Consider the following 24539-nt stretch of genomic DNA (forward strand, 5'->3'; position numbering starts at 1 on the left):
AAACTTTTGATAATATTTAGCATCCTTTCATGATCAGAACACTTATGAAAATTTGTATAGAAGGGACATTTCTTAAACTGATAGAGGCCATCTACAGCAAACCCACAGCCAATATCGTATTGAATGGAATTAAATTGAAATCATTTCCACTCAGATCAGGAATCAGACAAGGTTGCCCATTGTCTCCACTGCTCTTTAACATTGTAATGGAAGTTTTAGCCATCACAATTAGGGAAGAAAAGGTGATCTTCTGATCCATGTAGGGTCAGAAGAGATCAAACTTTCACTCTTCACAAATGATGTGATTGTGTATCTGGAAAACACCAGGGATTCTACTACAAAACTTTTAGAAGTGATCAAGGAATACAGCAGCATCTCAGGTTACAAAATCAACATTCAAAAATTGGTAGCCTTTATATATACCAACAAAAGTCAAGCTGAAAAAACAGTTAAGGACTCTATTCCATTCACAGTAGTGCCAAAGAAGATGAAATATTTGGGAGTTTATCTATCAAAGGATGTGAAAGATCTCTATAAAGAGAACTATGAAACTCTAAGAAAAGAAATAGCTGAAAACGTTAACAAGTGGAAAAACATACCATGTTCATGGCTGGGAAGAATCAACATTGTTTTTTTTTTTTTTTTTTTTTTTTTTTGTAGAGACCGAGTCTCACTTTATGGCCCTCGGTAGAGTGCCGTGGCCTCACACAGCTCACAGCAACCTCCAACTCCTGGGCTTAAGCGATTCTCTTGCCTCAGCCTCCCGAGTAGCTGGGACTACAGGCGCCTGCCACAACGCCCGGCTATTTTTTGGTTGCAGTTTTTGGCCGGGGCCGGGTTTGAACCCGCCACCCTCGGTATATGGGGCCGGCGCCTTACCGACTGAGCCACAGGCGCCGCCCAAGAATCAACATTGTTAAAATGTCCATACTATCCAAAGCAATATACAATTTTAATGCAATCCCTATTAAAGCTCCACTGTTGTACTTTAAAGATCTTGAAAAAATAATACTTCGTTTTATATGGAATCACAAAAAAACTCAAATAGCCAAGACATTACTGAGAAATAAAAACAAAGCAGGAGGAATCACACTACCAGACCTCAGACTATACTATAAATTGATAGTGATCAAAACAGCATGGTACTGGCACAAAAATAGAGAGGTAGATCTATGGAACAGTATAGAGAACCAAGTGATGAACCCAGCTGCTTACCGTTATTTGATGTTTGACAAGCCAATTAAAAACATTCAGTGGGGAAAAGATTCCCCATTTAATGAATGGTGCTGGGTCAACTGGCTGGCAACCTGTAGAAGACTGAAACTGGACCCACATCTTTCACCATTTACTAAGATAGACTCTCACTGGATAAAAGATCTAAACTTGAGACATGAAACTATAAAAATACTAGAAGAACGTACAGGTAAGACTCTTGAAGAGATTGGTCTGGGCGAATATTTTATGAGGAGGAGCCCCGGGCAATTGAAGCAGCTTCAAAAATACACTACTGGGACCTGATCAAACTAAAAAGCTTCTGCACAGCCAAGAACACAGTAAGTAAAGCAAGCAGACAGCCCTCAGAATGGGAGAAGATATTTGCAGGTTATGTCTCCGACAAAGGTTTAATAACAAGAATCCACAGAGAACTCAAATGTATAAGCATGAAAAGAACAAGTGATCCCATCACAGGCTGGGCAAGGGACTTGAAGAGAAACTTCTCTGAAGAAGAGAGGCGCACAGTCTACAGACATATGAAAAAATGCTCATCATCTTTAATCATCAGAGAAATGCAAATCAAAACTACTTTGAGATATCATCTAACTCTAGTAAGATTAGCCCATATCACAAAATCCCAAGACCAGAGATGTTGGCGTGGATGTGGAGAAAAGGGACCACTTCTACACTGCTGGTGGGAATGCAAATTAATACATTCCTTTTGGAAAGATGTTTGGAGAACACTTAGAGATCTAAAAATAGATCTGCCATTCAATCCTATAATTCCTCTACTAGGTATATACCCAGAAGACCAAAAATCACATCATAACAAAGATATTTGTACAAGAATGTTTATTGCAACCCAATTCATAATTGCTAAGTCATGGAAAAAGCCCAAGTGCCCATTGATCCACGAATGGATTAATAAATTGTGGTATATGTACACCATGGAATATTATGCAGCCTTAAAAAAGATGGAGACTTTACCTCTTTCATGTTTACATGGATGGAGCTGGAACATATTCTTCTTAGCAAAGTATCTCAAGAATGGAAGAAAAAGTATCCAATCTACTCAGCCGTACCATGAAACTAATTTATGGCTTTCATGAAAGCTATAACCCAGTTATAACCTAAGAATAGGGGAAAGGGGGAGCAGGAGGGGAGGGGGGAGGATGGGCAGAGGGAGGGTGATTGGTGGGACTACACCTGCGGTGCATCTTACAAGGGTACATGTGAAACTTAGTAAATGTAGAATATAAATGTCTTAACATAATAACTAAGAAAATGCCAGGAAGGCTATGTTAACCAGTTAACCAGTGTGATGAAAATGTGTCAAATGGTCTATAAAACCAGTGTATGGTGCCTGATGATCGCATTAATGTAGACAGCTATGATTTAACAATAAAAAAGAAAGAAAGAAAAAAAATGGAAGAAAAAGTATCCAATGTACTCAGTCCTACTATGAAACTAATTTATGGCTTTCATATGAAAGCTATAACCCAGTTATAGCCTATGAATATGGGGAAGGGGGAGAGGGAGGGGAGAGAGGGAGAGGATGTGTAGAGGGAGGGTGATTGGTGGGATTACACCTGTGTTGCATCTTACAAGGGTACATGTGAAACTTAGTAATGGTAGAATATAAATGTCTTAACACAACAACTGAGAAAACGCCAGGAAGGCTATGTTAACTAGTGTGATGAAAATATGTCAAATGGTCTATAAAAGCAGTGTATGGTGCCCCATGATCGCATTAATGTACACAGCTATGATTTAATAATAAAAAAAAGATTAAATATAGTAACTCCACAGGTGGTCACTCCACAGTTGACCACCTCCTTATGTTGACCTAATTTTATAGATGGGACATGCACCACATATACAAATCAGCACAGGAGGCCTAGTTCCTTATGTCAACTACCTCATATGTTGACTAGTTTGTTATAGTCCCTTGGGTGGTCAACTTACAGAGGTTCTACTGTACTAGGACATTATGACTTGCATTCTGGTTTCTCAGAGCTGGTAATTTTGGCAAAAGGAAGCACAGGCACATAGGCTTTGCAGTGTGATGCACACTCAGAGAATTGGAAAGACTAAAGCTCACACTAGGCCTTATGAAGATGGATACAAGACATTGTCTTTTCCCCCTCCCAGTGATTCCCTTCACACCCAGGAGTTCTCAGGATGTCATGAAGTTAGGAACTTGGTGTTTCCTAATGGCGATGGGTACAGCACAAGCAGAATGTGCCCTTGAGAATCCCACAACTGCAATCTCATATGCTTGAAAAAATTCTTTTATGTTCTGTGCACACCCTTTTATCTTAAACACACACACACACACACACACACAGCCACACCTAGATGGATGGAACCCAAGTGTCTGTTTCAGTTTTTACTGCAGTGTTTTCATGGGCCATTTAGTAAATTGTCTTCTTTGATTAATTACATCTTCCTTCCTGGCTCCAATAGTTCCACCCTTTAAGTATCTTTAGATCAGATGCCCATAAATCACACACCGCCCCAAGCCAGCTAGAAATCGTTCACAATTTCAATTAGCATACAGATTTAACAGCTGTCACTAGTGAAGACTGTAGTAACTGGAAGAATCACAGCTGACCAAACAGTAAAACTGGGCTGTGTTCTTAGAAGCCAATTTGCTTGCAATATTTAATATACCTAAAACTCTTAAACCAAGAATGTCGATGAACTCATGAACTTATGAAAAGTGAGTGTTAAGTTTAGCTTTGTCTGAATGTCTCTGTAGACTCCCACAAAAGCGGCTTCTTGGTTACTGAATTTGATAGCTTTTTCTTAGCATTCATCAGCGGTACCTGATGTTGGTGACTCCTGTGTGACCCGAATTTCTGTCTTCACCTGCTGTCCTTGAGCCATCCTCCTTCCCCTTCCACACCCTGATAATATCATTCCTTGGATATGAATTGATATTATCAACTGACTTCATCATCTTGACAGGGTTAGTTCTTCTTTCTCTTTCCCCCAATGCTAAGCCATTCAATCCATTCCTTACTCATCATTCATTCATCCCACAAATATTCATTGAGGGCCGGCACTGGAGAATCAATAATGGCAGATTCCTGGCCACATGTTTATAAACTTGAGGGAAATACAAATATAAATATAGAGAGGGAGTAATTAGAACATAGCATGACAAACTGAAGATGGAAAATGTACAGAACATTCTGGAATCTTATAGTTGAGGGAGCTCAACTGTGAAGCCTTCCTTGAAAAGCTGACATATGAGTTGAGTCCTGAGGAAACAGACAAATTCCTATGGGTCAAGGATGTGTGCAAAGGCAGTGTTCAGACCTTGACTCTATTCTTTATATCGTTTCTTTGTGAATGTGTTCGCTTCCCCCATGTTTATTGCCTTGCCGATTCTGTTGGACCTGTGCTGTTCAATACGGCAGCCACTAGCTGCTGGCTCTGGAGCCCTTAAAACGTAGCTGGTGTGACTAAGGAACTGAATTAGGAGCTTTATTTAATTTAATGAATTTAAATTAAAAACTGACATTTGATTCAGTTATTTGAAAATTCCTAAGTATGTTTGCATCAAGTTGGGTATGAATTGATATTATCAACTGTCAACTCTGTAAAATCTAAATACAGAGCAAGCATTTCCAATGAAAACTCGCATCGAAATTCATCCAAATTATATCCAAATGTAAACTACATACCAGATTTGAGTAATAGTACCAAAACTAGAATGTAAAATAGCTTATTTTTGTACATTGATCGCATGTTGAAATGATAATATTTTGGATATTGGGTTAAATGAAATATATTATTAGAATTAATTGTACATGCTTTTAAAAACTGTTTTAATGTAGTTTCTGGAAAATTTTAAGTTATATTTGCAGCTCACATTATACTTCTATTGGACAGCACTGGGCTAGACCAAGAGTCTTTGAACATAGGCACTGGGTATTGCCTTTTGCCTTGAGACTATGTTCTGTGTGTAACAGGGGCTCCATAAATATTTGTCAGATGAGTAAGATATCCTGCATATGGGCAAGTTCCAATCTGTAAATACTCCATTTGACATTCATTCCACAAACAAGCAGACACAGGGGAAACAAGGCAGAATGCCTGTCCTCGTGGACTTTAATTCTATCTGGAGATACCATATTGAGTGCACCATAGGAAGCAGAGACCTGAACGTAGTGAGAAGGCAGTCCCTGTGGATGTCTGACAGAAGAACGTTCCAGACGGCAGGGCTGCATGTGCAAATGCACTGATGGAGAAAGCACTTAGCATGTCCACAGCAGAGCATGGCCAGTGTGGCTGCAAGGCCACATGTTACAGGCTAGCAGGATGCAAGGTATGCCAGGGACTTGATCAAGGATGGCAAGGCAAGGACTTGAGGTTTACCTCCAGGTGTGAAAGAAGACACTGCAGGCCCATGGTAGGGACGTCAGAGCGGACCTACATTTCTGAAGGATTGCTCTGGCTGTGTCACTGAGAGTAGATTGTAGGACCAGGTTAGAGGCTGTGGCTTTAGTCAACAGTATCTTACTGAGCACCCAAGAGTATGTGTAGCAGGAAAAAATGGCAGGATAAATTTGGAACCTTGCTGTGTATTTTAGTACAAATTGAAAAAGATCCCTTGAAGGCCGTCTTTTAAAAAATCACTCTTCCTGTCAAAAGTGTGACAGCGAACTCACAGCCATTCACACAGGATTCATCCCCGAGGAAGCTTCTTAGGAAGTCTTTCAGCTACACCTGGAAATAAATTTCCTTCAATAAACCATCTGTTGACTGTCGAACTGACTCGACAGAGCCCTTGTGAAATCCTTTACCTGAGGTTTGCAGGTCCCTGGAAGAATAATTCTATTTGTAATAAACATGCGTTTTCCTGAGTCCATGTACTTCTCTCTCTCTTTTTTTTTTTTTTGAGATAGAGTCTCACTCTGGCCCCTGGGTAGAGTGCTGTGGCATCATCATAGTTCACAGCAAACTCAAACTCTTGGGCTCAAGAGATCCTCTTGCTTCAGTTTTTCTCTTTTATTTTAGTAGAGGTGGGGGTCTCACTCTGGCTCAGGCTGGTCTTGAACTCCTGAGCTCAAGCAATCCGCTGGCCTTGGCCTTCCAGAGGGCTAGGATTACAGGCGTGAGCCACCAAGGTTCCATGTACTTCTGTAGTGCAGGTGTCTCCTGCCTACGTGTCTGCCTAGTGACACTTGCTGGGCACTTGCCTTGCTGCCTTGCCCTGCACCAACCACTCCACGGGGCTCCTCTCACTTCCTGCCAGTAGTAACTCAACCAGTAGATGCCACTTCTTCATTTTCTTGAGGAAGAAACAAAAAGCTCCAAGGTTATGCAGAGGGTGAATGCAGAGTGTTGCTTCAAGTCAGATACACCTGGGTTTGGATTCTAGCTCTGAACCCACCGTCTATGTGACTCTGAAGCGTTTTGTTTCTTCATCAAATGCAGCGTGTCTGACCTGAAGCTGGGAGGCCAGTGTTTTCAAGGTGTGGTCCATGGACCACCTACATCAGAGTCACAAGGCTTTCATATAATAAGAGTAAACTGCTGGGCATGTTGACTTGTTCCTGTAATCCCAGTTATTTGGGAGGCTGAGGTGGGAAACCAGCCTGGGCAAGACCCTGTCTCAAAAAAAAAAAAAAAAAAGCAAAAAAGCACTAACTGGGGTGGGATCTGGGAGTCTCCCCTTTTAATAACAGTGGAGATATTTAATGATAAATATTTATTTGGCATCTACGGTCATAACTAGGATTAATATACTATTCCTCTATTACTTTTGTAAGGTATTTGGAGCTTTGTCAAATCTTATATTTAAAGGCAGTGTCTTAGTTTGGTTTCCCCGCCATGGAGTCCTAGACGAGGATTTCTTTGTGGGGAGTTTACCTGGGCGGTCAGCCCAGAACACAGGTGTGAAGGATCAGAGAGAGAGAAGAAAGGAAAAAAAGCACATGAACAGCTCATAAGTGACCTTCCTATTGCTGGGGGCGACAGAGGCCAAACCTTACTCCTGAAACTCTATGGAACAACCATCCACACTTCCTCTTGTCTCTCAGTTGAGAGTTGACCCCTCAGTAGTTACCTGTACTACACCCCAGGGCTGAATCGGTCTGGGGTCAAGAAGTCTACTGAGAGAGCCCTGAGGCAGATAATCAGAGCCTCTCTACAGGTGCTTGGGGTAGGGAGTTGGCAATATACAGACTAGTGTTTACACTACTGTTTACAGGGCTACACTGATATCAGTGGGTGGGTGATATGAAGGGGGAAAGAGCACCTGCTTCAGGCAGAATTCACCACACAACCACTGCTTAATTATTACTTGCTGGATTTGGGGTGGGAATGGGGAACACGGCCTCCTTTGGCTGGCACTGAACCAACAGCATCTTCTCCCTCACACATGCTACAATTTTCTGCCATGGTAAAGCATCAAAACAAGTACTAGGTATTAGATTCTTCTCTTTGGCTTTCATATTCTTCATCTTCCAAGGCTTTGAAGAAAAAAAGGCACAGTATTTGAAGAACGGTACAGGAAAAAAACATAAGAAGGGAAAAGGAACAAAATCGCCAACATTTTAGCACAAGAGAAGGAGGAAAAACTTCTTTAATTCCCTTCCCTCACAGTTACGCTGCAAGGGAAGGATGCAGGATACCCCTCCAGGAGCATCTGTGACAGCCAGCCTCCAAGATGCCCAAGATGATATGCACCTCCCCATCCGGGGATTCATGCCATGTGAATCACGGCCGGAACGGGTGACTAGCCGAATGCTGTGGGAGTGACAGTGTGTGATTTCCCAGGCTAGGTCTGGAAGGCATTGGCCACTCTTTGATCTCTAGCTCTGGGGGACCCCAACCTCTGATTGTGGGGATACCCATGCAGGATGGAGAGGCCCATGTGGAGATGAATCACCTTGCTGGTACCAACTCGGCAGCCACATGAGTAAGCCGCCTTGGAAGCGGATCCTTCAGTCTTAGACAAGTGTTCAGACGATTCCATGCCTCCCAGCCTTCAAGTCTGCCGGCTGAGACCCCAGGCAGCAGACAGCAGAGATAAGCCCTCTGTGCCCTGTCTGGATTCCTGATCCAAAAAATCATGAAATAATAAATGGTTATTGTTTTAAGCCAGTTAAGGTTTTGGGGTGATTGGTTAGGTAGCAACAGATAACTAACACAGCATTTATTTCCTGATGTCTCTTTTGATTACACTTGAAGAATTTATTCTTGACTTCTTAGTAGACACGGCAGATTGACTATCATTCTGCCTTTCTAAATGCTACTAAATGAGAGTTAAAAAAATAAAAGACAGGAACAAAGAAAGCTGGAGAGGAGACAATGAAGGGTGACAAAGCTTTGAAAGATATCAAGCAGACAGAGGTGGAGGGCCAAGCCCAGGGGCCTGCAAATGAGGAAGTTTGCTGATTCCCTGGGAGTCCAGAAAGCCTCAGGACTGGGAGGCACTGGAGATCTTGGAAGATGCGAATGAGACACAGATTAGAAACCAGCGAATTCACTGCAAACCTGTAAACACAGCAGGCAGATCTTTAGGCCTCTTCCCAACCAAGCCATCAGGGGGACCACTCTTCCCTCATGCTTGCAACGGTTTAGACGTGGGTTAATCTATCAGAGAAGATGGGTTAAGTATAAGGCTAGAAATAGACGATTTAAGACAAAGTTTTCAATAATATGAAGAGCGTGGTGTTTTCTCAACTTCCTCCCCAGAACCCCAGGTGTTAGGCTTATTGCCTCAGTCAGGAAAATAAATTTTTCTTCTTCTTCTTCTTTTTTTTGAGACAGAGTTTTACTATGTTGACCTCCGTAGACTGCCATGGCGTCACAGCTCACAGCAATCTCAAACTCCTGGGCTTAAGCGATTCTCTTACCTCAGCCTCCCAAGTAGCTGGGACTACAGATGCCTGCCACAACACCTCGCTATATATATATATATATATATATATTTTTATTGTAGTTGTCATTGCTGTTTAGCAGGCCCAGGCCAGGTTTGAACCTGCCAACCCTGGTGTGTGTGGTGCCATATGGCTGATGCCATAACCACTGGGCGACAGGTGCCAAGCCAGGAAAATGAATTTTTCAACACTACAGAAAATAGTCTTAAAAAAAAAAAAAAAAGACAGACTGATATTTAGAAGATTTTTTTTTTTTTTGTAGAGACAGAGTCTCACTTTATGGCCCCCAGTAGAGTGCCGTGGCCTCACACAGCTCACAGCAACCTCCAACTCCTGGGCTTAAGCGATTCTCTTGCCTCAGCCTCCCGAGTAGCTGGGACTACAGGCGCCAGCCACAACGCCCGGTTATTTTTTGGTTGCAGTTTGGCCGGGGCCGGGTTTGAACCCGCCACCCTCAGTATATGGGGCCTGCACCTTACCGACTGAGCCACAGGCGCCGCCCTTTAGAGGATCTTTTAATGAAAGAGGCTGCCTGTTGCCAGAATATCTGATTATGAGCTACCCTCAACCTCCACTCTTACTCAACAGGCTCCTCTTATCCAGAGTCTTCAGTCATATTTCTGGTGCTTCACTTCTGAAACAGAAACACTTCCAATGCCTAATTAAGCAACAAGCAGGAAAGAGACCAAAAGAAAAAAGAAATTCAGGGCCAAGCACAGGGGCTCACACATGTCATCCCAGCAGTCTGGGTGGCTGAGGCAGGAGGATCACTTGAGCTCTGGAGTTCAAGACCAGCCTGCACAAGAGCAAGACCCCATCTCTACCAAGAATAGAAAAATTAGCTGGGCATCATGGGGCACACCTGTAGCCTCAGCTCCTTTGGGAGGCTGAGGTAGGAGGATCGCTTGAGCCTAGGAGTTTGAGGTTACTGTGAGCTATGACGATGCCACTGTCCTCTACCTGGAGCAACAGGGGGAGACACTGTCTAAATAAGGAAACTGAGAAGAACAGATAATACAGGGAACGAAACACTGATCACCACCAACCCCCCCCAATAACCTCACAGTCAATATCCTCAGCAATGTAACAGAGCATATATACAGTCACGAGAGAATTCAAGCTTGCACAGCAAAGGGCCAAGAATACATACAGAGATCTCTTAGAAATAAAAAACACAGTAACAGCAGAAAAGAAAACTCAATAGAATGGTTAGAAGGTAGAGTTAAAACTTCTAGAAAGTAGAACAAAAAGACCAAGAGATGGACGGTAGGAAAGATGAGAATAAATATTAGAGCATCAATCCAGGTATTCCCACACCCAACAGATAGACATTCCAGAACAGAAGATGGTGGGGGAATATCTCTATAGAAAACTGAAAGTTTTCTTGAGAAGAAATTGAGGGTGGGAAAGGTTAGGACAGAACTGGTATTTTTTGTTATGATCTCTTAGTAGTATTTGACTTTTAGGACTATGGACATATGTTAGTTTGATTTAAAAAATTAACTAAGACAAAATACGTTCTGAAGCTCCAAAGTAGCCTTTCTGTGCACTCCATCGTGCCAGAGAGCCAGTTCTGTTTGATAATTAAGGAGCTGTATTAAAGCCTTCAGGCATGGTGATGACATGGTGCAGAGAGAGCCCGCCACTGAAAAAGTTATCTCATTTTATCTTAGAGCAGCGGTTCTCAACCTGTGGGTCGCAACCCCTTTGAGGGCTTCCTGCATATCAGATATTTACATTGCAATTCATAACAGTAGCAAAATTACAGCTATGAAGTAGCAATGAAAATAATTTTATGGTTGTGGTCACCACAACAGGAAGAACTGTATTAAAGTGTTGCAGCATTAGGAAGGTTGAGAGCCACGGTCTTAGAGAAAAAACAGCTTAGCTGAAGCAAGAGATTTGTTTGTAAGAAAATGTGCCCCCCCCCAACTGAACTCAGCAGTATACCATTTCTAGAGTATGACGACTTTGTCTTTATATAGAAATTCTTTAATTTCTTAGAGGATTGGTGGAGTAGGGGGAGATAGCTCATATCACCAACTGTTTCTTCTCCACTTTAATCAATTTAGATGTAAAAGTAGTCATGTTCAGCTGCAGGAGACACAATTAATGAAAAGTACTAAAAGGATCTGTGAGCTAAATGGAAAAGAAAAAAAATGTGGATTTGTAAAATTATGATGTTTTTCTCTGGATCTGAGAACGGGTCAACAGATTTTTTATGTTAATTCAGTCTTTGCACTAAGGAAATGCATGAAATTGATAACCTGAGATTTCCAATATAAGCATAGATAATATACTTCAATGACAAGATTCTGCATCCTGCGTTTTGGCCACAGTACAAACACTGGTTGCAATACAGCATTCTTTGGATGTGAATTTTTACAATGATATGACTTTTTTTTTGTAATTTCAATCTCTCTCCATGAATTTATTTAACATCATACTACAAATGGCCCAGCTTTAGAAATATTTTCTCTCAGCAGTGATACAGAAAGCTTTTCTGTGTTTCTCTCCACCAAAAATTGTATATTACACCTTAGAAAAATCTGTAACCTAACGAAGGAAAATCGAATGCAGTCTTGTTTACTTTGCTGCCAAGACATTTCATGGCGTCGCTGCAGTCTGTTAAGGATATTTATTTAAACCTTGACACTGCATCTTTTAAGATGTCAGTAAAGTGTCTTATCACCACTTTTTTATTTACTTTATTTTTCCTCCATGGGTAAATCTCCTTTTGTTTTATCTTTTTTTCTGATCCTTTGGTGGAAAATTATTGAGTGATATATTAAAAACCTTTGACTTTTCCACTATGCAATTCATCCAGGTAACAAAAAACAAACAAACAACACTTATACTCCTAAATATACTTAAATAAAAAACGGGGGGGGGGAACCCAGTAACCAAAAAAAAAAAAAAAAAAGCCAAATTAATAACTACTGGAAAATTTGAATGTTAGCTGGCTTTAAAAGCAAAATGAAACACAAATGTGCTTCACCTACACCAATCAAACAGCCTTGTCTGAGAAACTGCAGTAAATAACTCTGAGGAAGCTTGGGCAGCAGGTGTAGTTGCTCTGGCTTTTATCTCTTGATTACACTCACTGCAGGATGAACAGTGTGAAATCACTCACCCATATAACCTTTCATTAGAATCAGTAAGCACAGGGCACCCTTTGGATTGGTTATAATATACTGCACAAAGGAAGCTTCAATTTCCCCCTGAAGTCTGCACCAGAGGGAGAAGGGCAAAAGATGAGCAGATCAAGAACCTTTTCCCTAAAATCAACTATAAATTATTCTGCTCACAGAGTGACAGCATGCCTGGTTTTTTTTTTTTTTTTTTTTTTTAGGACAGTGGCAGCGATGTTGCAGGAGACCAGTAAAAACAGAAGTCTGAAATCAGGTCATTATTTGCAACCTCTACTCCATCGAGGGAGCAGAACAATATATCAGAATAAAACCGCGGCTCTCTGGATCCCTCCCATCTGGAAATCACAGTACCAAAGACACAAAGCATTTCATTCTTACGGAGTCAAAAACTCCAAAAGAACTTTCCCTCTGAGAATTTATCAGATTTTTTGTATAAGACCATGTAGGCAAATCTTGAATATGTTTGATAAAATGGGCATGCAATTTGAAATTGTGCTTCAGAATTGGTCATAATTTTCCTCAGAAGCATACAGATCTGATACAATGGTGACCGTATTGCTCAGTGTGAATTTTTTGATATATACACTTAATTTTGTTGGATCAAAAGAGTAAATTTTAAATTGCTATGTTAGGCAGTTGTAGAAACATCACAGATGCTTCTAAATTACTGGTTCTATTACATTTAAATATTTATTGAATAATACGATGCAGTCATATACTATAAACCAAACTGATATGTCTGTACTCATCCTGCCTATGGCAATGTCTGACACTTTAAAGCAATGAAAGAGCATTTGCTTAAAATAAGTACAGAAATCTCCCTAAAAGAGCTTGTCCCTCCATGTTGTGGATTAACGCAGTTTCACTGTCGTGACGAAAAAAAAAAATTCAATAACAAATTTCCCAAGGCCAGAAGAAATAAAACCAGCCATGAGCTCCAGCAGCATCAGTACATTAAAACCTGCCTCTTTTTTAATTGACAAATAATAATTGCATATATTATATATTTGTGGGTACAATGTGATATTTTGATATATGCTTACAGTGTAGAAAAATTAAATCAAGCTAATTAACAAATCCATCACCTCAGATACTTATCAAAGGATACAAAATTTCAGGGAGACAGGAGGAATAAGATTTAATAATCTACAACACAGAATGGGGACTGTAACACCAGCATCTTTGAAGGCTGAAGAAAACTGATGGGAAGTGTTTTGCAACCTTGGAAATGACTGTGGCTATACTGTGTTCTCAGGTGCTATGATTAACACTGCAGATTCCTGCACTGGGCAGAGAAATTTCCTTCAGCAAGCTCCTAATCCATTCCTTAGCCTTTACAAATTACTTATCATTGGACCTCAGAATATTAAGCTAGAAGTAAGTAAGGGTAGTAAACATTTTCCAGTCAGAGTGTGTCAGGACTAAGGCTTGGAGAAACCAAAAGTGCAGGGGAGTAAGAAAGAAAATAGAGACTAAGACAATATTGTGTAATTGAGTGATTACAATGAATTCCAACCTTAGGACCTTACAAGCAGAGGACTGAATTGATTACACTCCATTGTGCAAACAATATACATTGTTATTTATCCCTTTTATCAACATTCTCCACTCGCCTTCCCTTCTATCACCACCCACAAAGCTGATGTGTTTTAGATATGACTTTGAACTTGAATAAATCCTTATGAAATAAGTTGTCTATCGTTTCATTTACACAATGGCTACATGGTAGAGTCCTCACTTTTTCATTACTCTTTTTACTCATCACTGTTATTATGACGTATGGTGTGGCCGTGATTGTTTCTAATCTGTGCAAAGGTTGCATCATATTTTGCAAACCCACTTCCCGAGCGATGGACAGATTGCTTCAGTTATCTCCTTTTACAGATAACATCACTTCTGAATATCCTTATATGTGGCCCTTTATGCATCTACATGAGAATTTCTCTGGGTATACACAAGGGTTGGAGTATGCTTTGACAGAGTCACTAGACTATTCTGCAGAATGACTGTACCAGCCTACACACTCTTGCACGTACTTTAGAAGAACCTCAGTTTAACGGCCTGCCCATCCTCTCCATCACTGTTAGTTTCCAGTTACTGAGGCCCAGTCTCAGCATGATTGTGAGAAGGAGGGTGGGCTTTGGCTCCTGCCAGTAGAACCTCATGGGATAGGACACCATCCATATATATCCCCTCTCCTGTGCTGGGCGCCATCCAGCCCTCTCTAAACAGGACAGGCAGGGACTAGTTCTAGTTTGGAACTTAGAGGCAAAGAACTGATAAAGAAGAGACTTACATGCAGAGGAGCATGAAGGTGGGAAAGAGTCTTAAAGGATGAGGGTCAGCTGACATGGCTCCTACTAACTGACCCCACCAAAGAGCTTGCCTCAAGTCCAGATGGAATAAGATGGCCAAGGGCTTGGACTGACTGCCTGGAAGGAGCAGTTGGTCTTTGTCCATTTCACTACCTTCCCGCCCCTTTCTAATCATCCAGCCGGAAGGAAGGAAGGAACTGGAAAGTCAGGAGCCAAGTCTGCCTGTCCAGACATCCTTAGCTCTGAAGTGACGAAGGGCACTGCAAAGTCAGATTTGGGCGGGTGGGCTCTGAATGGCCCTCACTGGGCTGGGGTCCTCTGCCTGGCAGATGTAGGGGGCAGGGGTGAGGATGGTGAGTGTCGGAGGGGTTTCCGCTTTCAGCCACAATTCATGCAAATGTTCATTCTAGAAATTTTCCAGCTCTCCCGGGTGGCCCATTTGGAGGGCCCTTCCTAGGGGAGGTGGAGAGGGCATTGTCCCTGAACTTGAGGAGTCTATGACAGAAAGCTGGGCATGGGCCACACTAAGGACAGGTGGCTTCTTGGGAGTCAGCCCCATAGAATGGGAAACAGTGGAGGGAAGCCACGAGGAGTGTGGTATCTGGAAACGCGCTGTAGGGATCTGGACTCCAGCTCCATCTTACTAGCTGGGTGGCCTTGGGCAAGTCACTTAACTTCTCTGGGCCTCAGTTTCCTCACCTATAAATGTAGACGATGTTAGTACCTGCCTCACAGGATAGCTGTAAAAATTAAAGAATATATCTTCACTCCTTAGAACAGTGTATGGCATATGATAAACATTCAATAAATATGAATGAAGAAAGCTACTGGCACCAAATCTTTTATTCCAGGGACTTGTGTGGGGGGGTGTATCTCCCCAACTCTCACTTCTCAGTTCCTCTCATCCCTCCTGGGAGAGCTCCCTCAGTCTCACACATAAAACCATGAAGTCTGGAGGATGGACTTATAGTTCCTTTGCTTTAAGTTTCTGGCATCTCAGTTCTGGATTTTTCTCACTGTCCTGTCAAGCGCTCCTGGAGTCGGCATCAGACAGACCTCCCTCCTGCACAACGGTCAAAGTTTTGATTTTCTAAACCCTCTCTACTGTGTAGTTTTTCTGCTGTGAGTGACAGACCAACTCTCAGGTCACTACAGCCATCTTCTGCCCTGTCACTCTTCAGCCATGAATATTAGCCCCTGTTCAAATCATTACCGTGTTGACAGACTCTTCTTCCAGAAACGCCCAGTGAACCTGATGTGGCTGGACTTGATTTTTAATAGCAGGGAATTTCCACCCCCATGAATCCCTGGCACATTAAATAAATGCAAGTCTGGATGCCTTGAGCAGCCTGTGGAGGCCACCAATACAATGCATTAGAATCAAAATATGAGGCACAGGCTAGGAAAGGAGAGAGAGAGACAGACAGAGAGAAAACCCCCAGAAGCTTGAGGGCCATGTTCAATTACAATAATCTGGCAGTAGCTTAGTGATGACAAAACCTCAGGCAGCGGGAGAGCTGCTTGTAATTCCACTAAGTGGGACGCAGAGGAACAAAATGAGTGCCCATTAGCCAGACCCACCGCCGGGTGGGAGCCTATTCCTGAAAATGCAGATGCACAAGGGGAAAAAATGACTTCACAGCACAAGATTGTTCAACAAAACTGATCAGAAGGGGGAGCAACTGTCTCAAGCAGTCAATCAGGTCATTTATTGTAGGGCTTTGTAACTCAATCCAGCAAACACTCGCTCTGGGCCAGTCTGGTGCAGGTACTGGGTTCAGTGCCATGGAGGTTATAAATGAGACTAAGGCTCCATCTCTGCCCTTAAAGAGTCCACAAATTGCTCAGAGTATTAAAGCCACTTATATTTGTTTTTTATTGAAGTGATAAAGAAAATTCTTGAAGACAGAGGTGTGCAACTGGCACAGGAATGGGGCAGGGGGACACTGTGGCAAGGCCCTGGGTTAATGGTTCCTCTGACACCACCTTTGAGTCAGAATGGGGACATGCCCTGCCCATAGTCTTACTTTTCTTCTCTCATGGAACCCTTGCCCTCTGTCACTGCAAGACAGAAACTGCACCACTGATTTGAAGTGCCTCAGCACAGTCCACAGTGACAGAGGAAAGATGGTCCCCAGACGACCTGACCCCGCTGCTTGTTCACTGCTGGTGTCTTCTGTCTAGCCGGCCTCTGTGCAGGACAGGTTGTCACATAAATCGATTGTATCTGCTTCATGAGATGATGCTTCTGAAAATATTCATAAACCACCAAGGGTAATTCTCATGTCAGGAGTCATCACTTGCCAATCGGATGTTTGGCACCTTGCCGTCCCTTCTGGAGGCCCTTAAGGTCCTCCCTTCCCCTTCATCAGGCTGCTGCCCAGGCTCTGCCCCTTCAGGCACCTCTTGCTCACATCCAGCCTCTGAACAAACCTATGCTCCTGCTGGATCCTTCCAAGGCTCCACTCAACTCCCTTTGGTTTAAGGCACAACTGCTTCCCAGGTGCCCTCCAGCCAGTGCCCATGGGAGTCGCACCTGCTTTACTCCTAATTCTGAGACTCATGCCCAACTCAAGGCTCCCAGGGAGACATTGTCCCTCCTTCCCCATCTTCTTCCCTCCAGGCCAGTGTAGCTCTGCTTATCTTAAATCTGGCAGCTCCCTGGCCAAATCAGGCATCCAGCCTGCAGGGGGATTCTGTTCAGGCCCTACAGTGTTTGAAAACATTTTGAGTTAGTTGCCAACACTTAAACTTTGGAGAATTATGGCAGAGCCCCTTTAGAAACAGTTTAGTAGTTTACCAAACAATCCAGTAATCCACTATTAGGTATTTAATCCAAGAGAAATAAAAGCTGTTCACACAAAGACTTGTACTCAAATGTTCATGCCAACATTATTCATAATAGCCCTAAACTGTGAACAACCAAAAAGAGCAGCAAACTGCAGCCCACCACCCCCATGGAATCTGCTCAGCAGTAAAAGGAACAAACTGCCAAATACCAACAAGGCAGGGGAATCTCAAAAGCATTACACCAAATCAAAGTGGCCTGACGTAAAAATCACACACAGTATCATTCCACTTAGATAAAATTTTAGAAAAGATGGGAAGCTGATTTTTGCTTACTGGGGCCAGGGGTGGGGTGAGGGAATTGGTGGCAAAGAAACACCGGGGAACTTTTTGGTGACAGAACTGTTCCATGTCCTGACTGGACTGGTGGGGACACAGTGGTATACATTTGTCAAAGCTTAACGCTTAGAATGGCTGAATTTTATTGTGTGTTGTGTTGATTTCCTACTGCTCTACAACAAGTTACTGTACATTCGGTGTTTTGAAACAACATTGTCTTGCTGTTCCAGAGGTCATAAGTCCAAATAAGTCTCATTGTCCTAAAAGCAAGGTGCTAGCAGGGCTGTGTTCTTTATGGGAACTCCAGGAAGGATATGTTTTCTTGCCTTTTCCAACTTCTTTTCCCAGGTGCCCACATTCCTTGGCTCAAGGGCCTGTCCCATCTTTAAGGCCAGCAGCACCAAGATGAGCCTTGCCCACGCTGGCATTCCTCTGGTTCTTTCCTCCCATTCCCTCTGTTTTAAGCACCCCGGTGATTGGATTGAGCCCATCAACTAATTCAGCAGAACCTTATTTTAACATCAACTGATTAGCAACCTTAATTTCATCTGCAACTGTAATTCCCCTTTGCTATGTAATTTAACACATTCACGGGTTCCTTGGATTAGGACATGGGCATCTTTGGGAAGTCATTATTTTACCTGCCACATCTGTAAATCATGTCCCCATAAGGATAAACAAAAACCTGGAAGGTTAAAAATTGGAGGCTTTGTGTAAATATCCTAAATTCTGCCTTTTCCTGGGAAATCAGATCTGACTACATTGGGCTTCAATATCTATGTGGCTAGAATTTGCTACCTGCGGCTCAGGGGCTGCAAACTCTGTGAAGAGAGTGTGAGTTCTCTTGTTTACTTTTGTTCCCTTTTCTGCCAGCCTCATTTACTTATGTCACCTATTGGTCCCTAAGATATTTAAGCTGGCATGTCAGTCAAACTGTCAAGCCAGATGAAACCAGGATTCCTTGGACCCTTCCCAACCCATTCCCCTTCTGCCCAGCTCCTCCCCTGCCCTCTACCCAACCCGTCAGGCTGATGCGTGCCCTCCCTCTAACTAGTAACCCCAACTGTGAATTAAAGAACAAAATAGAATTCATCGTGGCCCCAGCAAGGCTCAACTCCCAAATCCATCACAGTATTTGAGGAAGTGATACTCTGACTCTATAGACTAAAACGGATTTTCAGTTTTCAGGGCTCTTTCTTGGTTCAGATCAGAAGTTTCTCCACACTCCCACCTTAGCCTAGACGCACCTCTGGCTCCCAGCATGGGCCCAGGCACAGACCAGCTGTCCAATAAGTGTTTGCTAAACCTAAAACGCAACATTAGGTCTCAGCCCGCTCCCCTGGGCGTCGCAGCCCCTGAGCGGAGCCTCCTGCCACGGCTGGTCGGCTGGCCCCTCTGCCGACCAACAGGTCCCGCCCACCGCCTGGATGCCCGCATCTCCCGGCTCCGGGCCCCTCTTGCGTTCCTCTGCGGCGCTCTGCTCCGGGAGACTTTCTGTTTGTTTCCTCTTCCCTCTTCGTTGCTCTTGAAAACCAGCCTCGCCAAAGCCCCCCACTCCTCAGGGAGTTGGGCTTCTGGAAAAAGGCGACTGTGGCGCACTGCACGTGCCCTCCTGCGAAGCCCCCCCCAGACAGCCGGGGCGCCCACCCGCCCCCTTGGCACGCGGTCCGCGTCGGTTTGTTCGGGAAGCCGGCGAGACCTCACTGCTGCACCCATTCCAGTGGTGTATCGGGTGTTTCTGTGGCCTAGGACTGGTTAGCACCAACAAGTCCTGCTCAACGCCACCCATCAGTTTCCAAGACCTTCCCCTCCACATCTACGTGGTCATTTTTGGCACTGGCATCTTCGTTTTCATGCTCAGCCTCATCTTTTGCTGCTATTTTATCAGTAAACTTCGAAACCGGGCACAGAGTGAACGATATGGATATAAGGAGATGGTCCTTAAAGGTGATGCCAAGAACTTACAATTACATGGGCAGACCTGTGCAGTTTTTCTGGAAGACTTCGAGGGCAAGGACGAGCTGGGCGTGCTCCCGTGCCAACACGCTTTCCACCGCAAGTGTCTAGTGAAGTGGCTGGAAGTGCGATGTGTCTGCCCCATGTGTAACAAGCCCATTGCTGGCCCCACGGAGGCCGCCCAGAGCACTGGGATCCTACTGGATGAGCTGTGTGAGTGCTCCCTCCATAGTGAGAACTGGAGAGGGCCTCGCCTCTCTTGCCTCCTGTAGACACAGCTCCAAGGAACAAAACTGCTGGGTGGTGACAGTCTTACCCAGCTGAAGGGGAGCCCCGTGCAGGGCTGGTCTTCCACCATCAGACTTGCCCCACCTTCCTGCCTCCTGAAGCCTTCTTCCCTGCTCCTCGGTACTGGTGGCATCACTCATGGAGACCACTGGATCCTGGTACCAGACTGTCTGCCTGCCTTGAACCTGCTCTGGGGAAAGGAGTTCTCCCCTGTCAAGAGCATGCAGAACATCCCCTTTCAAGCTTCCCCTGTGGGGCACACGTGACCCTGACCTGGGAGGAACGAGATGGACTCTGCCCCACTTACAACCTTCCCTCTCCCCCCGACTCCTTCGTTGGAAGGTTAGAGGAAAGATCAAGGAACCAAGTACCTCCCCCAGACGCAAGGGAGACTTTGTATGAAGTAGAAGACCAGGGACATCTTCAAGGGAAAAGTCAACGTTTACATGAGACCTATGGAAACAAAAGCTGGCTGGTGACTGGCTGGCTGCAGGGTCCTGAGGGGCAGCCCTGCCCCTGCTGGGACCTGAGGTGCTGGCTACTCCATCTTCTCAGCTAACCTCAGAGCTCCCTAGTCCAGGTTGGGGTTTGCAGGCCCCTTTAGATGGGCCTGTTCTATATGCAGATTGATTCCCAGGGGCTTTTTTTTAAAGGATCAAAAGGGGTCTGGGGAGGAGGGTGTCTGAGATTAGGGTACAGCAAACACTTTCTTCCCCTCTGTAAATAGTATTTTTATACTTTGTCCTCACCATCTCAGGCTGTCTACATGGGATCCCCAGAATGGAGTCAGAGTGGTTTCTGTTCCTCCCTGGAGTGGGTGAGGGTGGGAGAAATTTATGTATTTAAAGAATTAAATTTAACAAATTTCTCTAAAATAAAATAAAATAAAATGCAACATTACATTCTCACCAAGTAATTTAAATGAATGCTCCATCCTACTTAGTTTAGATATAATGGAGGCAAAGTCCTAGAATCCACTTCTTGGTCAGATCTTTTAGATAGAGAAAATAAATTTGTCCCTGGGTCCTCAACCGATTTCCTAACCCACACCAACTATCTAATCAACAGATGCTGCTAATCACTGAGAAGACAGGGCAAGGAATACATGGATGGTTTAACTGCTCACTTCTGCTTCTGCTACTTTACAGGAGAGTATTTTCTTGTTTGATTAGGATTAGAGCATCCCACCCTGCTCTAACCCACACTGCTGTCTGTGGCCATACTATCTATGCCTTCTTCTATTTTGCTGGATTTCAAGCCTGATGCTATCACCTCTCTGCCAATCAAGTCTCAGGCTCACTGTTTTCCAATATTTTTACAAGTGTCCTGTCCAAGCCCCAACCCCTTCCTTTTGGTCATGTACCCTTCTCCAACGTGATGGGCAGCACAGCTGAAGAGAGCTGTGAAGGTCAAGCACTGGAATGAGGAAGAAGAGGATCATGCCATTCAATCAGTCCTCAAGTGGAAACGTGCTCCAATGTCGCAGACACGACTGGGCACTTCCTAAAGAAGAAGTACCTTCCAATTTGAGAAAATCCCTTTACAGATCGCTTCATTGCATAATTAGATTCCCTGCCATGCTTTCAACCTCAAACTCTGTCCTATTTAGCAATCTATTCTCCAAAGCTCTATTCTAGGCAGTTAACTATGCACTTCAGGGAACTATAGAGGGTCCTCAGTACAGTCCAGTGGTGCTGAATGGCCAAATTTGCTAAGATGTCATACACAGGGTCTCCCTGGATTCCCTTGAGACCCTTTCAAAGCAACTCAGGGCAAATCTACACTTGATTTTGACCAAGAAACAACTGCATCAAATATACACACTAACTCATCTCTTAAGAGAACAAGGACCCACCAGGTCACTCAGCACCAGTGCCTCTGCTGATTATATTAAAACAAAGGATATTGTTTTTATAAAAAACAGATGGGTAGTTCCACAACTTTTCTCCTTAATAATCTGGGCAAATTAAGGGAGTATTCCTTCTGGGGATTGTACTATGTGTATGGAAGAAAAATGATACCCAGGTTGTATTGTACTCTAAGATAAGAAGAGAGCATTCTCAATTTTTTCCCACAAAACTGAAAGCCTCTCTTGCTCTCTAAGCCAGTCCAATATTATTTATGGAAGTCTGGGGAATGGTTATGACACTCAAATAAGGAGCATTTTAGAAAGTGATGATGATTTTTATGTCCCTCCAGGTGAAAGCTAATTCAAAAGCACAGCAGTTAGTTACCAAGACTTGGTAATGTTGTTGATCGTAAGCCTTAGATAAAGGATCTAATTAGGTTAATGATAAATTCAGCCCAGCAAAGGTATTTTCAGAACTTTTCTTTTTAAAGAAAGACACACAAATGCACATATACTCACACACACACATTTTGTCTAGCTCAGAATATAGAATGTGCAGAGAAATGAGATGAGTTCTTACGGAGTCATAAGCATATTGCAAGACCTTCCTTTAAAGAGAAAAGAGATTAGTGTTTAAGTAAGGTTTGCGGTAGGTATCTGACAATAAAAACATTAGCAAAAACAAAAATGTTGCCTTCAAAGGGGAAGGTAATTCTAGTAACTGGAGGGCCCTTTACTAAGATCACAGCAGGTGGTTTTATGGACTGAATTATGTCTCTCAAATTCACACGCTGAAGCCCTAATCTCCAATATGGCCAAAGGTGGAAATAAAATCTTTAGAAGGTAATTAAAGTTAAACGAGGTCATAAGGGTGGGGCCTTCATCCCACTGGACTGTGGCCTTATAAGAATAGAAAAAGAGAGATATGCCGCTTTCTCTCCCCTTCATTCTCTTAACTGTTCCCGCCCACCGTACGAACACTGCAAGAAGGAGGGCAGAAACCAACTCAGTTGGCATGTTGATTTAGGCTCCCAGACTCCAGAATTAATTTCTGTTGCCTGCTCCCCAGCCTGTGGTATTTTGTTATGGCAGCCTGAGAAGACTAGTACAGGTGGGTGCGCAAGTTTGGCGGCAGAAGCTGGGCAGAGCTGGATTTCTCAGCAGAATCAGGGGAGTGGATGGGTAGTGGTTAGACTCTGGAGGAAGGAGAGGGAACCCAGTTAAGTCACACACTCTGCAGTGAGGGAGAGAAGATGTGACCTTGCCCTTGAGGTAAACACGGGTCAAATGAGGATTTACCTTATGCAGGTTATAGGTGGTGTAATGTAAAAACCTCTTCTCTTATGAAATCTTCACAATGATAATTTTTTAAATAACAAAAATCTCTGCAAGTGATTGTTTTTTTCTCATGGCAAATGATGGAGGCTTAGGTCTCAGAATGCAGGGCAAGTGGGTGTGAGAGTTTCACCTGGGCAGATAAGGCGCAGCCATGCGTGCACCCTCTGGCGGTGGTTAGAATGGCTCCAGACAACATGCTTAGTCCCTGTTGCTTTCTGGAATAGTTGCTTAGCTTTGTCATGTCTAGAGAACATTTTGAAAAAAAAAAAACAAAAAAACAAAAAACTGAGGGTCACAACATCGCTTCTGATGTCTGATCTTCCACTGCCTGTGTCACTTTGGGACGTGACTAACTTTCTATGCAACAAGTTCTCCTTTTAAGAAAAGGGAATAACACCGTTGGTTTTTCCTCCATGATTGTTAGAATGCTAAGATGATATACGTAACAATTTCTGTTGAGGCCAGGCACAGTAGGCTCACACCTGTAATCCTGGCTCTCTGAGAGGCTGAGATGTGAGGATCTCTTGAGGCCAGGAGTTTAAGATGAGCCGGGGCAACATACAGAGACCTTGTCTCTACAAAAAATTAGAAAAATTAGCCAGCTGTGGTGGCATGCCTATAGTCCCAGATACTTGGGAGGTTAAGGCAGGACGATTGCTTGAGGTCAGGAGTCTGAGACCAGCCTGAGCCATCCTGGCATGGTGGTGCACATATATAGTCCTAGCTGCTCAGGAAGCTGAGGTGGGAGCCTTGCTTGAGCCCAGAGTTTGAGGTGACAGTGAGCTGTGATTACACCCATGGCACTCCAGCCTGGGGGACAGAGTGAGATCCTGTCTCAAAAAAAAAAAATAATGAATCTGACATAACTACAGTACAATATGGAAAGCAGGAAACTGACATCGATACAATGTGTATGTATCATTCTACGCCATCACGCCATCTTCTCACATGTGTAGATCCATGTAACCACTTTGTGCTATTCCATTGACACAAAGTTCTCCCTGATGGGGCTCCTGAAGAGTCGTACCCACTCCCTCCCCTGATCACTCCCACCGCTGCCAACAATTAATTTGTTCTCCATCTCTGCATTTGTCATTTCTAGAATGTTGCATAAACCTGCATTTTGAGATTGGCTATTTCACTCAGCAAAATGCCACTGAGGTCCACACACCTGTTGCATTCATTGTTTTGTTTCCTTTCATTGCCAGGCCGCATTCTGTGGTACTGTGGGATATTTTGGTTGTTTCCAGTTTGGGGCTGCTACAAAAAAAAGTTGTATGGGCAATCATGCAGAAGTTTTCCTGGGGGCATAAGTTTTCGTTTCTCTGTGATAAATACCCAAGAGTGTGATTACTAGGTAATACATTCGGTGTATATTTGGTTTTCTAAGAAAATGTCAAAC

The 24539-nt window shown here is 43.5% G+C and overlaps 2 protein-coding genes across 2 annotated transcripts in view; one reads left to right on the plus strand and one right to left on the minus strand.

Annotated features, from left to right (window-relative positions):
* Positions 1-24539, minus strand: part of SV2C (synaptic vesicle glycoprotein 2C) — a 268675-nt gene that overhangs the window by 82761 nt on the left and 161375 nt on the right. The gene's annotated exons all lie outside the window — the stretch shown is intronic.
* LOC128587819 (RING finger protein 122-like) lies at positions 18968-19934 on the plus strand. Its single transcript, XM_053594217.1, has 2 exons — positions 18968-19202; positions 19291-19934. Exons 1-2 carry the CDS (start codon positions 18968-18970, stop codon positions 19932-19934), a joined length of 879 nt encoding a protein of 292 aa, XP_053450192.1.

Source organism: Nycticebus coucang, chromosome 1, assembly GCF_027406575.1.
Source record: "Nycticebus coucang isolate mNycCou1 chromosome 1, mNycCou1.pri, whole genome shotgun sequence".
Classification (NCBI taxonomy): domain Eukaryota; kingdom Metazoa; phylum Chordata; class Mammalia; order Primates; family Lorisidae; genus Nycticebus; species Nycticebus coucang.

Bases quoted from the DNA above. Each gene is read 5' to 3' on its own strand.
- LOC128587819 (XM_053594217.1), top strand. From the start codon at position 18,968: ATGGGCCCAGGCACAGACCAGCTGTCCAATAAGTGTTTGCTAAACCTA. The intron at 19,203-19,290 runs GTTTGTTTCCTC...TTCTGGAAAAAG, and splicing joins TCTGCTCCGGGAGACTTTCT to GCGACTGTGGCGCACTGCAC.